Source organism: Stegodyphus dumicola, chromosome 4 (assembly GCF_044657685.1).
Source record: "Stegodyphus dumicola isolate Sdum_Otavi_A_Nest chromosome 4, ASM4465768v1".
In the NCBI taxonomy this organism is placed as follows: Eukaryota; Metazoa; Arthropoda; class Arachnida; order Araneae; family Eresidae; genus Stegodyphus; species Stegodyphus dumicola.
Genome location: NC_140771.1, coordinates 3,756,344 through 3,772,912, shown reverse-complemented (window position 1 = coordinate 3,772,912; position 16,569 = coordinate 3,756,344). Strand labels below are relative to the sequence as shown.

General features: G+C 31.9%; 1 protein-coding gene across 3 annotated transcripts in view; it reads left to right on the top strand.

Moving 5' to 3' along the window:
* RfC4 (replication factor C subunit RfC4) overlaps positions 1–16,569 on the top strand; it is a 76,045-nt gene that overhangs the window by 20,869 nt on the left and 38,607 nt on the right. For all 3 annotated transcript variants that reach the window (XM_085814484.1, XM_035355384.1, XM_035355385.2), the window contains 2 exons: positions 5,266–5,307; positions 11,916–12,022. In XM_085814484.1, the coding sequence (XP_085670610.1) occupies positions 5,266–5,307; positions 11,916–12,022 (149 nt within the window). The remainder of the gene's footprint in view (positions 1–5,265; positions 5,308–11,915; positions 12,023–16,569) is intronic.

The following is a 16,569-nucleotide window of genomic DNA, read 5'->3' as shown; positions in this document are numbered from 1 at the left end:
TGGAATCACCGAAGTCTCGACGAGTCCGGATTAAAGACTTTGTCCTGTGATACATTTTTTGTAATTAAAAGCATTGAAAGCTATGGTTAAGACTGTTGAACTCAATATTAATTCCAGATGAACTGGGCAGCTTCACAATTGATTTTCATAGTTTTCCTTATATATAGCTTGAGCACAAGCCATTTTTCCTTAGAGAGTCCCATAGAGCATCCCTTTCTTTTGGCATACAGCTCTTGTGTGCTTTACCATATTCAAATAACCTAATGTTTTATGCATTTCTTGTTCAATTCATTTTTAAGACCCCAAGTTGAGTAGTTGTACAGCAGCAGTTGACTGAGTTGCTAAATTGGATTGGATTATTTGGGTTACACATACAAAGTATATTTGCTTAATGGAAGAAATACACTTATGGTAGATTTTCTTAAGAAACTTACTCATATCCAACATTGAAAACTTCCAAATAGTCAGCCCATTCTTCAGAAGTTGAAAGTTGAATAAGAAAAGTTTTGCTGGAAGTTCTTAATTGCTTCGTGGGTTCAGTTCCCGGGTAAAGAAAGATTCAAATACTTCAGTCTTTGTTCCCATATGAAACCAATTTCTCTAAAAAAATTTTTCAAGTATTTCTCTTATGGAAATTGAGACTTTAAAAGCAGACTGAATATCAATTTTCAAGTTTTGTCGTCAGATATGAAAAGAAGAAAAGTTTATTTTAATTTGTTTACTGTATAAGAAAAACCTGCTAAAAAAACTTTTCTGCAGAGTTATATCTTCTGACCTTAAACATAATTGTAACCAAAGGTTTTGTAAAAACCTGTTATGCTTGTCAGTGCACTGGGAAGGGAAATGACAAAAAGAAGGCTCCAGTGAAATTAGTACCAATCATTTCCGAAATATTCACTAAAATAAATGTTGATGCTGTTGGTCCAGTACCAACTTCAAGAACTTGGAAAAAAATATATTATTACAGCTTTGTGTATGTCATCCAAATTTTCAATGCTGTTGCAGTGGCAGACATTCCTTTGTCTTCTCTTAAATAAATAAGAAAGATGAGCTCATAAACTTTCGAATTTCACAGACGTTTCCCTTCAGAAAACGTCTCTGTGTTCGGAGAGAGGTTGTAACGGCTTTAAATATTGTTGTTAAATTCTTGTGCAGTTTAAATAGATGAAGAATAATATATGTCTCAACGGCAATGTTTGAAATGCAAGCTCAAGAGTCGCATGCGATTTTCGCACGAAGAAAGTATTTATTTTATTTTAAAAAGTTAGAATGCGTTTTCTCTTCTTGTTTGCAAGTCGCCTTTTTTTTTTTTTTTTTTTTCTGAGTGTATCTTCATCTTGTGACTTTAATGTGTTAAATAAGTCATTGCTATGTTCCATCAATGGAGTTTGCTTCAACTGCGAAACAAATATCACAATATGCATCCAGTTATAAAATGTCGAAAAAGGTAGACAATTTTGTAGAAATAATTTCTGCCCAAAGATTGAGAGGATTGTGTAAGTAGCAAAATAAAACATTATATGTAGCTTCCATCAAGTAAAATATCCAATTAATAATCAATATGTTTTAATTAAGGAAATAAAAAGTTTCAAAGCATTTCTGTAAAATTCAAGAAATTAGAATATCTTCTTTAAGACATGTTCACTTACGATTTATCAGACCCCTTCACATTTTTTTAACCACTGCTGGCAAAATAAAACACACATGTAAAATCAGGTATTTTCCTAGATTGGAACACCACGAGAAAAAACAAGTGAACATATTTTTCTCAGAATTCTAATTAAAGAGCCAACAATATTTTCTCCTTTTCATAATGAGCTCATCGTCAAATGCATTTCTACTTCCAAGAGCAAACTCGTTTAAAACATAACTGCTTCTGATTACTTTTGTTTTTAGACTTTCTAATACATGTATTCTGTGACAGACTTTTTGTTACTGTATTTATGATGCTTTAAACCTTTTAGTTTAAATTATAATAGTCTCTTACTACACCTGTTTCCTGAAATACATTTAGGCTTTCAAGTATAACACCTACTGCACATCTCCCTATTTTCCTTGTCTCAGGAAAATTCCTCTTTCGGGATTACTTCGCAAGATGATAACAATGCATTATTTGTAGTGTTTCTATAAAAAGTGCAAAATTTTCAGAAAGATATGAATGTAGCTATTTTAAACTAAATATTCTGTAGTTATAATATGAACATATTATTAACTTATTTCAAATTTACATTAAATATATATTATCACCACAAAAATTTAGCATATACTATTACCATTTAATATCTAAAAACCAGTGGCATAAAAAGTGCATACACATAAATAAGGACTTGAATAATTTTGTGAAACATTATCTTCCTCTATATGTTTCAGTAAAATATTAATATGTGTGAAAGCAGGTTTTTTTTTTTTTTTTAATTAATTTTAAAAATGTGTAACATTAAGACATGCCAAAATAAAACATAAAATTAAGAAAAGCAACAACCTTATGTATCTCCTAGATTTTAGTCAAGACTCTATCAATTGCAAAGGCAAATGGATGCAACTTCTTTTTCATCAGGAACAAAGAAATCTGCAATGAAGGGAAACCCACGGTTGTATTTATACCCAAAAGTAGTACAGTCAAAAGTCATTAATCCGGACTCTTCGGGACTTCGGCGATTCCGGATTATGGATCATCAGTTTAAATCTCGTAAGATGGCATGCAGAAATTCTAAAATTAAAAGTATGAAACCGTAGTTTATGAAATAAAGAACAATTATGATCTAAAGGGTATCAAAATTTGCAAAAAGAAAAAGCTTAATATTTATTTATTTACTTTATTAAACATTTCTTTTAATATAAGTTGTTTAAGTTTTGTTTCGTTTCATGTGATAATACTTTCTCTTTAATTCTATTAAACAGACATAATTTCTTGTTCAGTTACAAAGTTCCGCTGTTCAAGTCCTATAATTGCTGTGTCGAGAATACTGACTAATTTGTCAATCGAAATTTTTTCGTTTTCAATAACCTCTGTCACTTTCTTCGCTATCGGAAGCGAATTATAATGACGAGGAACTTGTTTTAAATCATATCAAAGACGGAGCACATCGAGATGAAATACTACATTTGATAAGGAATTATAAGCCAAATAAAATAAAAACATCTGCCCTGAAGATAAGGATAGTGCTGACAGATCAACTTCCAATTCATTAGGCACACACCGCGACGAACCCCCCACCGAGCAGCGTGAAATTGATAAACAGATTTCGGATTTCAAGACATACTTTCGCTTTAGATCCTTTACATATTAACAAATATATATCGGAAATTCTATTTGATATAATCGAAAGTTTAAACTTACTTTTATAAAATTGCTCTTACAGTCTGCAAAAAATAATAAGCCGGATCCAATTCGAAAATTAAGGATCAACGCAATCATCAACATTAACTGAAATAGATAATTATTTAGCTTATACATCCATTATACATAAAACGCGCACGCGAAAACGTATTCTGCACTTGCGCACACTCATATGCGGAGTCGTAAAAGGTCTTACGCGCACGCGTAAACGCCTATGCGCATGTGTCAACGCGCCGCATGCGCAGAAAGTTTTTAGTTTTGAGGTCCGGATTATAAATCATTCCGAATTATGGGTGTCCGAATTAACGACTTTTGACTGTAAAAATAATGAGAAGATAATGCCATCTGTTGACAGAAATAATAACAAAAATTGAAAAGTTTAAGAATGTGAAATTCTTGAAGAAAATCCAATTCACCAAGCTTCAAGTGTTTTCTATTGGCAAATTTTCTTGAAGCTTTTTATATTTACAAATATTATCGTGTTTACTTAATAATTTTAATTCCAATGCAGTTGTTCCTAATGTTTGTAAAATTCTAGTAACTTAATTATTCTTTTTTTTTTTTTTTTTTTTTTTTTTTTCCCTCCTAGCAGATGGTGCTAAATTCTCATTCACTTTACTCCTTTTTGTATAAATACAACCATGGCTTTTCCTTCATTGCAGATTTTTTGCTTCTGATGGAGGATCTGCCCTCAAAATTGATAGTCTTGGCCAGAGCTGGACTTGATAAGGCCCTCAGCTATTTGAGATATGGAGCCCTTTATAAGTCTGTTATACTATATTTTAATTTTTTGGGAAGCCCCAAGAAAGTGGGGACCCTAAGCTATAGCTTGCATAGCTTATACGTAAATCCTGCACTGGTCTTGACTCGTCGGGACTTTGCGATTCCGGATTAGGGGTTTTTCGTATTATAGATCATCAATTTAAATCTGGTAAGATGGCATGCAGAAACTATACAATTAAAAATATGAAACCATAATTTATGAAATAAAGAGCAATTATGATCTGAAGGGTATCAAATTTTACACACACACACAAAAAAAAAAAAAAAAAAAAAAAAAAGCTTAATATTTATTTGTTTACTTTATTAAACATTTCTTCCAACGTGCAATATGTAAAGCATACATTACGCGAATGTGTAAAGTTTGTGTCTTTGAGGTCCGGATTATAGATCATTCCGGATAATGGACTTTGTACTGTAGTTGACACAACCCCGACATATTATTATAGTTCGACCTCCTCATCCGCGACAATGAGCGCAAACATGCATGTGCCATTCAGACCAAATTATTCTCAAAATAGGGTGGAAGGATGCGTACTTTCTTTTCCTCCAGCATAGCTCTTTCCGGAGAAAAGAAGACCTTTCACGTCGCAGCAAGTAATACTGCCCCTTTTGGACGAGTCTATGTGTTTTGACAGAATGCCAACTAGAGTTGCGCTTGAGATGGTCAAACTATAGTTTTCTCAGCCAGTCATATTTGATATAAGAATTAGTAATACTAAAAACTTGCTGAAATTCTGATAAAATGTATCATATTAAAGGACCTCCTTCAAAAATGTATTAGTTCTTCCAAAACTAAAAATATAGACTCTAAATTCATTATGAATAAACTATAAAAGTTTTTAATTTGTTGTTTGTATTTTCCTTAAGTATTTCATTTACTGTTAAATTGCTTTTAATAAGTTTTTCCACTTAATAATTTTTATGCATGAAATTGTTTTCATTGATGTAAAGAGCTTCTTAATTGGCTTCTTGTTTACTTAATTTATGCTATTTATTATATCACTTAAAATTTAATTTTTGTTTTTGAGGTAATTAATTCATGTGCTTCATAATTTAATTCTAAAATTAATTCTTTTCTATTGTTTGTTTTTAATCTTGTTTGAATAATATTTGTGTAATTTTCACTTCTTATTTTTTTGTAGGTATTCTCACGAGAAGGAAATATACCAAATGTCATATTAGCTGTAAGTTTTTAATGATAGTTTTTCTTTTCCCTGTAAATTTATACTTTTTTTTTTTTAAACCTATAAGAGATGATATGTTAGGTGAAGAAAAAGTGTTAATATGTTCATAGTCAAACTAAGGATGAAATTAATGAAGTACTTTTACATCAATTAAAAAGTGAACTACAAAAATGGCAAAAATTAAGTATTGCAATAATATTCTGGTAATCTGCAACTGTTTAACTACAAATGCCTGTAAACTGTGTTCATTTTGAATGTAAATAAAATTTTAATTTTTAGTACAATTCAGCATAACAAACTTACCAGAAATTTTCTCTTTCTCTCTCTCTCTCTCTCTCTATATATATATATATATATATGTAATAAAACTGTTCCATTATATGTAAGAATACTGCATTATTATTGTGATAAGACTACATTATTAGATGAAATAAGATGACTTGGTGAGAGTTGCAACGGACTGGCTTGGAGAGGACTGCGACTTTGCTACGTAGTTAGCAAGATGACATTTGAAGAACACACATAACTGTAAATTCCACACATCATTTTATTTTTCGATAATGCACATTATCACTATGGGTGCGCTATGCACCCCACAATTTTCTACAGCTCACATTTTAAACAATGGATGAATTTAGAAAAGTAAACTTTGCATAGCAGCTGCCACAGCCAAAAGCAGCACAAGAGACAAGCGAAGAGAAGAAGAAGGAGTTGCGACATAATTAAGCTTTTTATATTCTGAATTCCATTTGAGATCATGTGACACTTTAATGTACAGGAGTTTGGGTTCAGAGCTCATCGGCAAGTGCCCATCAGAACTGCAGGAAGTAAAATTTATTGCTGTTATTTTTTTTTAGAATGAAACGGAAGTTATATGGCTATTAATTTATTATTTAAAAGCTAGAATTTATATTTTGCATATTAGATATTTTGTATTTTACAGTCAAAAGTCGTTAATTCGGACACCCATAATCCAGACCTCAAAGCTACAAACTTTCTGCGCATGCGCATAATACGTTTACACATGCGCGTTTAATGTATAACGGGCGGTATAAGCTAAGCTAAAATTATCTAATTCAGTTAATGTTGCAGATTGCGTTGTTCCTTCTAAATGGATCCGGCTTATTATTTTTTGCAGACTGTTAGATCAATTTTATAAAAGTAAGCATGTTTCGATCTCCATCAAACAAAAAGTGGAATTGCTTCAAAAAATGGATAAAGGCATAGCCTTTGCTTCTCTAACCATTCCGAAATATGTTTATCAATTTCACGCTGCTGTGCGGGGAGGGGGGTCGTCGCGCCGAGCAGTGAAAACTGGAAGTTGATCTGTCAGCACTATCCTTATCTTCAGGGCAGATGTTTTTATTTTATTTGGCTTATAATTCCCTACTAAATGTAGTATTTCATCTCGATGTACTCCGTCTTTGATATGATTTAAATCAAATTCCTCGTCATTATAATTCGCTTCCAATAGTGAAGAAAGTGACACAGAGGTTATTGAAAACGAAAAAGTTTCGATTGACAAATTAGCCAGTATTCTTGACACAGCAATTACAGGACTTGAACAGCGGAACTCTGTAACTGCAGAAGAAATTATGTCTGTTTATAGAATTAAAGAGAAAGTATTAGCATATAAAACGAAGCAACTTAAACAACTTACATTGAAAGAAATGTTTAATAAAGTAAACAAATAAATATTAAGCTTTTTTTTTTTTTGGTAAATTTTGATACCCTTTAGATCATAATTGCTCTTTATTTCATAAATTACGGTTTCATATTTTTAATTTTATAATTTCTGCACGCCATCTAACCAGATTTAAACTGATGATCTATAATCGATAATCTGGAACCGCCGAAGTCCTGACGAGTCCAGATTAACGACTTTTGACTGTACATATACATTTAGGCAAATGAAAGAATCAGTTATTGCCATTTTAAATAATACTAATGAATGCAGAGCCAAAGTACAAGATATGACTTGTACAGATAGCAAAATTAATCAACGAAAAAAAAACAGTCCAAAGTCAAAGCAGTTAGCTCCACCTAATGAAGAGAAAACTACCAGTAACCAAAAAAATTAGGAGAATTGGATTAAAGAGTGCATAAAAAATGTATAAACCAAAAGAATGCTTAAAAGATCTTTAGGTCAGCTTCTCAATCAGACATTGAACAACAGAACAGATTTGAAACCCTGCCCATAGAAGATGAAATGGAACATGAAACCATCAATGGTGAAACAGAGGATCATGAGAAAGCAGATGCTGTGGACTTCACTAAACCATATAAAAACAGCCAATTAAATATCTCCAGTTGTTGTTGCTAAAGAAAAGGTAAGTGGAAAGAGTTAAAAAAGCAAATTGAACCATTGTGCAATAAAAAAATAATAGTAGAAAATTTCAACATCAAAAATTTCACAATTCTGAAAATTATTGTAATGTTACCAGAGTTTTCAATGAAAAAGGCATTCCATATCATATTTATGCATTGAAATCTGTTAAACCAATCAAGGTTGTGTTGGCAGGGGCGATAAAGGTAAAGCATATTTTGCTTCCCTTCAATAAAGCTAAGACTAATCTAAATAAAATTCATGCTTTATTCCGTAAATTAAAATAAAATAAGGTAACACTGTAGCCTTTACATTTAAAATCATTTGAGTGAAAGAAAACTAGCATTATGTTAACTCATAATAACACAACATTCGGCGTACATATATATATAATACTCGGCCAATCTGCCGATCTTGACGTCATCGGCCATTCAGCGGCAACCACGTTAGCTTACCGCGGATTGACCTATGATCAAAATTTGCATAAGGAAAACTTAAAGCCAACAGGTTGTGATTAAGAAATCACCGTCAAACGCCAATATAGAAGAGCTAAAAGCTCAAAATATCCCATTCTTCAAAGTAAGCCAACTCACTAAATTTTAAATGATATTCCTCTTCCAATATTTCTAATGGAAACCTCTAGAAATGTGGAGGAGCAAAGAATATATGACTTAATATACTTTCTTAAATATAAAAGTTGTGCAGTTCAATGTCAAAGGTGTACGCGTAACCAAAACACATTTTATAACAACCCGTGATGCATGAAGTGCCTCTTATAACCTCGCATGGAATTTTGGGCACTCAAAAAAAGATGGTCCTGAAAAATGTATTTTATGTTATATGCATCACATAAAATATTTTATGTGATGCAGATTGTATTTCATCCTATAAGCACATTCAAAAGACACAAAAAGTACGGCCAGATATTCACAAGAGAAAAAACCAACTTCATAAATAAAACATAATGAAAATGAGTTTTTAGAATTAATTAAAACTTTGAAAACCAAAATTCATCTAGGATAAAAAAATTTTAAAGCAATCCATAAAAAAGAAATTGAAATTGCAACCATTGGCCAGTCTCTACCAGAATGGTCAGCAAAGGCCAAAAAAGTTATGGCGAAATATGCAAAATATTTCATTGCTAAACTTGAAATTGTTGCAATGGTAACTATTCTAAAATATGGTTTTAATTGTGCATTATCACACATCATGCGGGTAGGAAACTGTTTATATTTTCTTTTTCAAAACCAGCAGAATAAGGAAGCAAAAAATTGAACTTGCAAATTACCTAAATAAATACAACATTAATGTCCTCCTCATTAATGAAACACATCTCAGAAAAAGGGATCATTTTAACCAGGGCTGTGGAGTCAGAATCGGACTTAGGCAGATTTTAGGGTAAAAGGAGTTGGAGCTGGAGTCACTAGAAACACGTCAACTCCAATTTCAGTTTTTGTTGGACAGTTCAAATTTGAAATGAAATTAAAGTGAATTGGAAAAAAAAATTAATGACAAACTGAGTTATATTTTTTATTTATGGACTATATATACATTAATAAATTTATATTTTATTGGCATATTAGTAAATAAATATAAGGAAGGAGGATGGATGTGATATTTGCCATTAGTGATTAAACTGATTCATTTAGTTACAAATCTCCCTTGTAAATTTAGGTAAGCAGCAAGAACTCTCAAAATTGATGCCATTCTTAGTAACTGAGCAGGAAAAGGAGCAATCATTGATCAAGCAATGTGATAAGGAAGTACATATTTGATGATAAAGAGGTTGTTAGAATTAAGAACTTTTTTAGAAGATGTAGATAACCCTAATGTTTTACTAGCAGAAAGACTGTGAAATGATCTTACAGAATTGGAAACTCTTCTTTCTACACCATATATAGCCACAAAAAAGCTGCAATCTGAAGAACTGACAGGAGGCGAGAATGGGATGTTTGTTATTTCTGAAATAGTGGTCTTATTGCAGAAGGAAAACTCTCTTCAATGAAGAAAAGAGAAACTAGTTTGCTAGATAATGAGATCTTCGTGGGTTCAATATATGTAGATCCAAAACACTGAATTTTGTTGGATGACAAACAAATTAAAAAGTCAAAGAAAGCCATCTGTGAACTTTTATTAAGAATGAAATTATGCTCAAAACAATTGGAGTATTCAAATCAGGACAATCAAACTGCAGACATTGCAACTAAGTCTCTATCATCCTCTTCCAAAGATGATAGATTTTAAGAAATATTTGGATAATTCTGAAGAGGTTACAGGATTATTATTGTTAAAAGGCTGGATGCTTGATTTAGTTCTGCTTTTGTTTTATTGGTATTAATTTTATTATGAATGGGGATGATTTTTTCTTCAATTATTCTCAGGAATGTTTCAGTTGTCCTTTTTGTAATTTTGTATTGTTTAATTACTGTTTAGAAGCTTTATTGTTTTATTATGAAAGATAGTATTCTGTGGTCAGGAATTATTGTGTCTTAAAAAATTTTTAGTTGAACATTTATATAGTCACTGAGGTGTTGTGAGGTCAAAGTAAAGTCCATCCAGCCTTTGCTCATTATTTTTTTAGAACTTTGGTATACCAGGCATACTACTGTGCAACATCAAGTTCTTTGCTGCAAGTCTCTTGGATTTTTTATCTGCTAATGATTCAGATTAAGTGTGAAAATTAGAAAGGGAAAAGTGTAAATAAGGTTACATGAATATGGGAAAACATGCAAGGCCTGTCGACCTGAGGGTAGATATAGCTTCCTGGAGTACTCTTTAACCTTTTGATGGTCATCAACAAGCTCAGCTTATATTCCAGTTTACAGTGGATGCAAATGAACACAGCTTTCATTACAAATTTGCAACTGACAGCTATAGCACATATTTTGGAAGAAAGAATTTCTCAATCTCACAGCCACCAAATGGTTAACAGACATTGGCTCAGATTCATGTTACATGTGAGGAAAACCACAAAAACGAACCACACAGCTAGCCTGTTTGCTTGGATTCAAACTCAGATTGAAATACCAGTATTCAGTGGTCGTAAACACACTCTGCCTTTGGTGGGGCAGAAGAAAATTTAAACGAAACTCAGAAAGACATGAGCTATAATCACCACAACCTTTGATCTCAGGGTGTGTGGATTATTTGAATTCTAGTGTAATATGAATATTGCCATCAAAAAGTAGGGATGCAATAAAAAAAAAATTGGTTCAGTTGTTGAAATCTATTGGCATGAATGCGTTAAAGATGTAATCTTATGGCAGTATAATCTTAAGAATACTCCAACAAAGCATTTTAATGTTAGGAATGCATAGTATTTCTGAAAATGACCATAATTTAAATTAATAAAGACAGTTTCATTATTTTTTAAAAAATAAAATAAATATTCATTTGTAAGAGGCAGTATCTATTCAAATAGTAAAATCGCAGAGCTCTGTTTAAATGCTGCCATTTGAACTTATGAGTCTATTATTCTCTGTGTTATTTTACATGAAGTGGTCGTAAAATGCAAATAACTATTCAGTCATTTCTATGAAGTGTAATATATAAAATATACATTTCAGGCTTAAGTTTTACAAAGAATAATCAGTATACCATTCCTTATACACTGGTGAGCAAAATTAGAGGAGCACCTTTGTTAAGTGATTTTTATTCAAAATAGTTATCTAAATATTATCACATAATATTATCTATTATGTGAATAATGAAAAAAGAGCTGCAAAAATTTAACGCTTAATTCCATCTCCTCATCTGCAAAGAAGAATTTTTTTTCTTTAAATAAATAAAATAATGTGATAAAAAGAACGTAATAATCTAAATTGAGAATGAAATTCCAAAAAGCATAAATTTTCTCCTTCATCTGTAAAGGTTGAGAAGAAAAGGGGTAACCAAGATAGAGACATGTACTTTAAAGTGGCTTGAAGTATCTTCTGCTGCTGAATATAATAAATACACTCTAGAAGAATATGATTTACATCTTCATCAGCACTACTGCAGCTGTGCAAACACTTGAATCAAGTCCTACTTTAAATATTTCTTAAAATTGCAGTGTTCTGATAAAATTTGAGTTACTTTAAAAATCTGTTAAAAATTAAACAACTTTTATTCTTTATTCTTATTTATATATATTTACTAGCAGTTGTTTGTAGTCACTGAATCACCTGCTTCCTTGATTTTGCTGAGCAGTGTATTTCCAAATGGGAAATATTCGTGATATCTTGAGATTGTTTTTTATTGTAAATTTAATTTTCTATTTATTAAATGATATTTCTAATTATAGGGGCCACCTGGAGTTGGAAAAACAACTACTATTTTATGCTTAGCAAAAATAATGTTAGGTCCCTGCTTTAAAGATGCTGTATTGGAATTAAATGCTTCAAATGACAGGTAAACACATTTATAACTTCTGTAGCTTTTAAAAAATCTTAATAAAATTACATTGTTTTGAAAAAACATCAAAGCAGCTTGAAAGCACAATTAAATAAACAAGAAGTATGACAATTACAGGGTTGCCACGCTACCTGGAAAACCGGGAAAAGTAAGGAATTCGAAAATTGACCAAAATATTCAGGGAAAAGTCAGGGAATTTAAGTATTTTTGTCAAAATCTGGAAAAGTCAGGGAAGTTCATACAACGATCCCGCCAAAAAAAGCGATTTTTGCGCTGACGTCGGAAGAGGTAACTTTTTTGGCGAATTATGTATCACGTGAGTGTCATTCGGGTAGCTGGCATAGAGCCAATTTTCGCAGCTCCAATTTGATTGTCTTTTAGAAAGGCAAAGCAACTTTCCCGCAACTGTTGGTTTCCAATATTCTCGAGAATCGCATGTGCAGTGCATGAACTAAAGAAAGTACCTGTTCTCGTATAAAACAAAATGGGTTTAATCCTAGTATACGGTACCATGGAGGTTAGAATCAAAGAATATGTATTGTAAAGAAGGAAAACCTCTCTGCAACAGACGTGGCTGTGGCTCCGTTCCATCATAGAGGGAAAACAGCTGTGCATGTCTGATATATCTGTCGCCAAAGCTCGAAACCGGTGTCGAAGTTCGAAGGTCACGTTATCAAGAGTTCATAAAATGAATATCGTTTAAAATTTCTTTAACCACTTGCGCTAAAAAGACGTGCCACGCACGCCAAGATGCTTTTGTCTCAAACCGCGAGCGACGTGAACACCACGTCGATAAGCATTTATCGCAAAAATGAAAATAACGTGGTGCAAACGTCGCCTAACAACGAGATTGTTTATTTCTCGAGTTACAGCTCTGAATTGCACTCGCAGATGCGGAGCGGCGTAAATGAGACACTTTACGACTTGTTATATTGTAGCGCACGGCACCGCAACTGTGAAGTTTAGTCTTAGCGCAAGTGGTTAAACTCTAAAGGAAAAGAAAATATTTTTTGGCGCAAGTAAATTAATTCATGGATTAGTTATTTTCAGGGGAAAAAAAAAAAACTACGAAAATCCGTTTTTAAAATTATTGCGAAAAATCCAAGAAGAAACGTCCTTTGATAAGACGTTTCTTCTTGGATTTTTCGCAATAATTTAAAAACGGATTTTCGTAGTTTTCTTTTTGTTAAAGAGCGTTTCTTCTTAACACGTGTTTCTCAATTTCCTGTACACATCGCGGAGAGGGAAATTCTGGCCGCCAGGTTCCGTCGCCAAATCCCTTGGCAAATTTTCCCTCCGCATTCTAGCGGCGTAATAGCATTACTTGTATGGAACCTTTTCTTCTTTACATATACGTTCTTTGGTTAGAATAATAATGGGATTTGGCGACATCTTGATGCGCAGTAAACGGGTCATTTTCGTCTTGGCGACAATTTTCAAAATCGTGCCAAAGCCTTACCGTATACTAGAATTTCACCGCAAAATCTTTTTAAACCTTTTTTTTTTTTTTTTTTTTTTTTTTTTTTTTTTTTTTTTAATAAATACCTTGCCATTTTGCAGTAAAATAAAAAAATAGTAATCAGTCATCTAGGCTAGCCATGTAATATAACTATATTCACTAAAATATCGTTGATTATTCTAATTCAATTTTTAAGTAATTATTTTTATGTTATTCATATAATTTAATGTTGCTTCTTCCCTCTAAATTTATTTATTATTAGTAAATAATATTTCCAAATTTCAGGAAATTTTCTCTGGCATAATCCTGAAATTAATTATAGCAGTATGATGACATACCATCACAAAATTTAATGCACATATTTTTTCCTTATGTATGCTGCGAAATAAATATAAAATACCTCAATTTATTAAAATAGATTTCTTTCTTTTGTTTAGCTGCATAATGTCTGCAAAAAAAGCCTTATTTTATTCCAGATTGGGAAGATTCTAATCTCAATCTTCAGTGGAAAAAACAACAACTATTATAATTATATTTGTGTTTTCAAGTGTTAAGGTGCCTTTTAAGAACATACCTCACGCAAATTAAATTTACCTAAAATCTAACCTAACTATTTAGCATTGCGTTGTGATTTATAAGGACCGGATTAGCCTCATGTTGAACTGGTGATGATCATGAGTAATAATTAAATAAAACATACATTTGTTATCCAATATATATATCTTAAATTTTATTAAGTTTCTTAAGTGGAAAACTAAACAAAATTATCAAACAAAGTATACCAAGAATAATTAAGAATAAATGTCCTCTGGGACTTATTGAATAATTAAGTGAATTTGCTACACTTAATTATTCAATACAAGTAATACCATAATTAATTTACCTCTTAGCACAACCAACGTACATTACGCGGATAGACTGGAATTTTCTTGAAACACACCTGGAAAACCTGGAAAAGTCAGGGAATTTCATTCTCCTGTTTGAGTGGCAACCCTGCAATTAGTATGCAGTCTCCAGTCTTCATTCTGTAAATGGTGGATCTAATGCCATTACACAATATGTGGAAGATCCTACTTATTAATAAGATAATATTAGGGAGCAGCTTTTATTATTGGGGTATACAAAGATGGGAATCATCCCAAGCAATCACTTACCATATTGGGCATATAAATGCTGATGAAGAATTGTAGTGGTAGATTTCACATTAATATCAAAACTGTTCACAGTACCCAAGAAGTATGACTGCAAAGGCAAGATTGATTTATTGTGTAGTGGACTATAATCACATCAACAATATTGTTGCCCACAGTGAGATGCTTTGCTTCATCATGTGTTCACCTGTAATCTCATATACCATTTCACATTATCTGACAGATAATGGATTATATTGAAGGCTTCTTTGTCACATCACCCATTAATGTTATCTACTGATAGCATTGATTGGAGGTGTGGAAGAATGCAGACTGGAAATATATCATCTTCAGTGATAAATCACACTTCCATTCTTTTGCAGTTGACTATTTAAAACAGTTGTGAAGGTGACAAGGATTTCAGGGCTAACCTGATTGTATTTTGCAGCGTCATGTTGCCATTACTTCCTGTGTAATGGTATGGAGGGCCATCTGCTACAACAGCAAGTTCCTCCAAGTAATTATTCATACTCAAACAGATCAATGATGCATAGGTGACATCCTGTAACCAGTTTTGTTGCCTGTCACAGCTGTAAGATACTCTTGTAGAGCAAGATAAAGGTCTTGTGCCATACATTTTCTATTAATTCTCTGACATTTTTTTATGATGCATCCATACGTGCTGTGCAAACCCTTCCTTGGCCAGGAATTTTTCCAGATTTCTCATCAATTAAACAAATTTGAGACATGCTGGAGTTATTCTACTGGACTTGCAAGTCCAACAGAATATCTGACAACAAGAGCAACAATAGTAAAATATCTGACAAAACCTTCAACAGAAAGAATAACATATGTACACTTTTATACTGAGCTATAAAGCAGCATGCATCATAGCTAGAGGAGCTTTTGCATTTTACTGATTAATTCTTTATCCTGCAATAAAATCAAGTGTACTTTTATGATTTCAGGTTTTATTTATTTATTTAAGTATATTACAGTATTCATCTCTTATTAAAAATCAGTTCCTTTTCAAACATATTTGTTATATATAAACATATTTCATAAGTGGTTATCAATTTTAAACTTATTTAGAAACAAAATAAAAAAAAAACCAACTTCGCCAGTGAAAAGTTCAGCCAAACCTTTTTTATTTCAACACTACATGCCAGAATGATAAGTAAACCACACTTCTCAATAAGTTAAATGGATGAACTACAAACAGCTTTGACAACTGCCAGTAGGATATTATGGCACTGAAATATCAGTCTTTTAGTAATCTGAGTGCTAAAAGTATTGAAAATGAATTTAATAAATGCCGACTAAGTATATGTCTGTTTTGATCTTGGAAATTTGAATATGATTAGTAACTGATTTTATTAACCTATGAGTTTAATAAGTTTTGAGTACTGTAATTATGACTTAATTATCTTATTTCATATCATAAGAATGGAGATCAAAAATGTTTCTCTTCTATAATTATAATGTTATATAATATTAACTATTTTTAAAATTATAATCTATGAGATTAAATTAGTCACTTAACAATTGAAACAAGAATATTAACTTAGGAAAAAAGACATAAACATTTATTTATGGTATTATTTTCATAGCAGTGCATAGAGAAATTATTAATATAGCATTTTCCCTCTTCTGTTTCCCTCCTTGCATTCTATGATATAGAAATTATAAATATCAGGTTTTAACAAAAGTTACCTGCCACCACAAATATCATCTGCACAAGCAGTTCATGTTGGTGTGTTTAATCATATTTTGTCAATTTGTTTATATTTTGGCATTTGAAAGAAAAAGAAACGTACTTTAGAACACTGTGTTGTGCAATTTGTAAAAAAAAAAAAAATATCAATATCATTAAGTACAAGGTGTCTGAAATGAAACTATCACACTACCACATTAGAACCATTATTTACTTTCAATTCTGTTACAAAAAGTCAGCC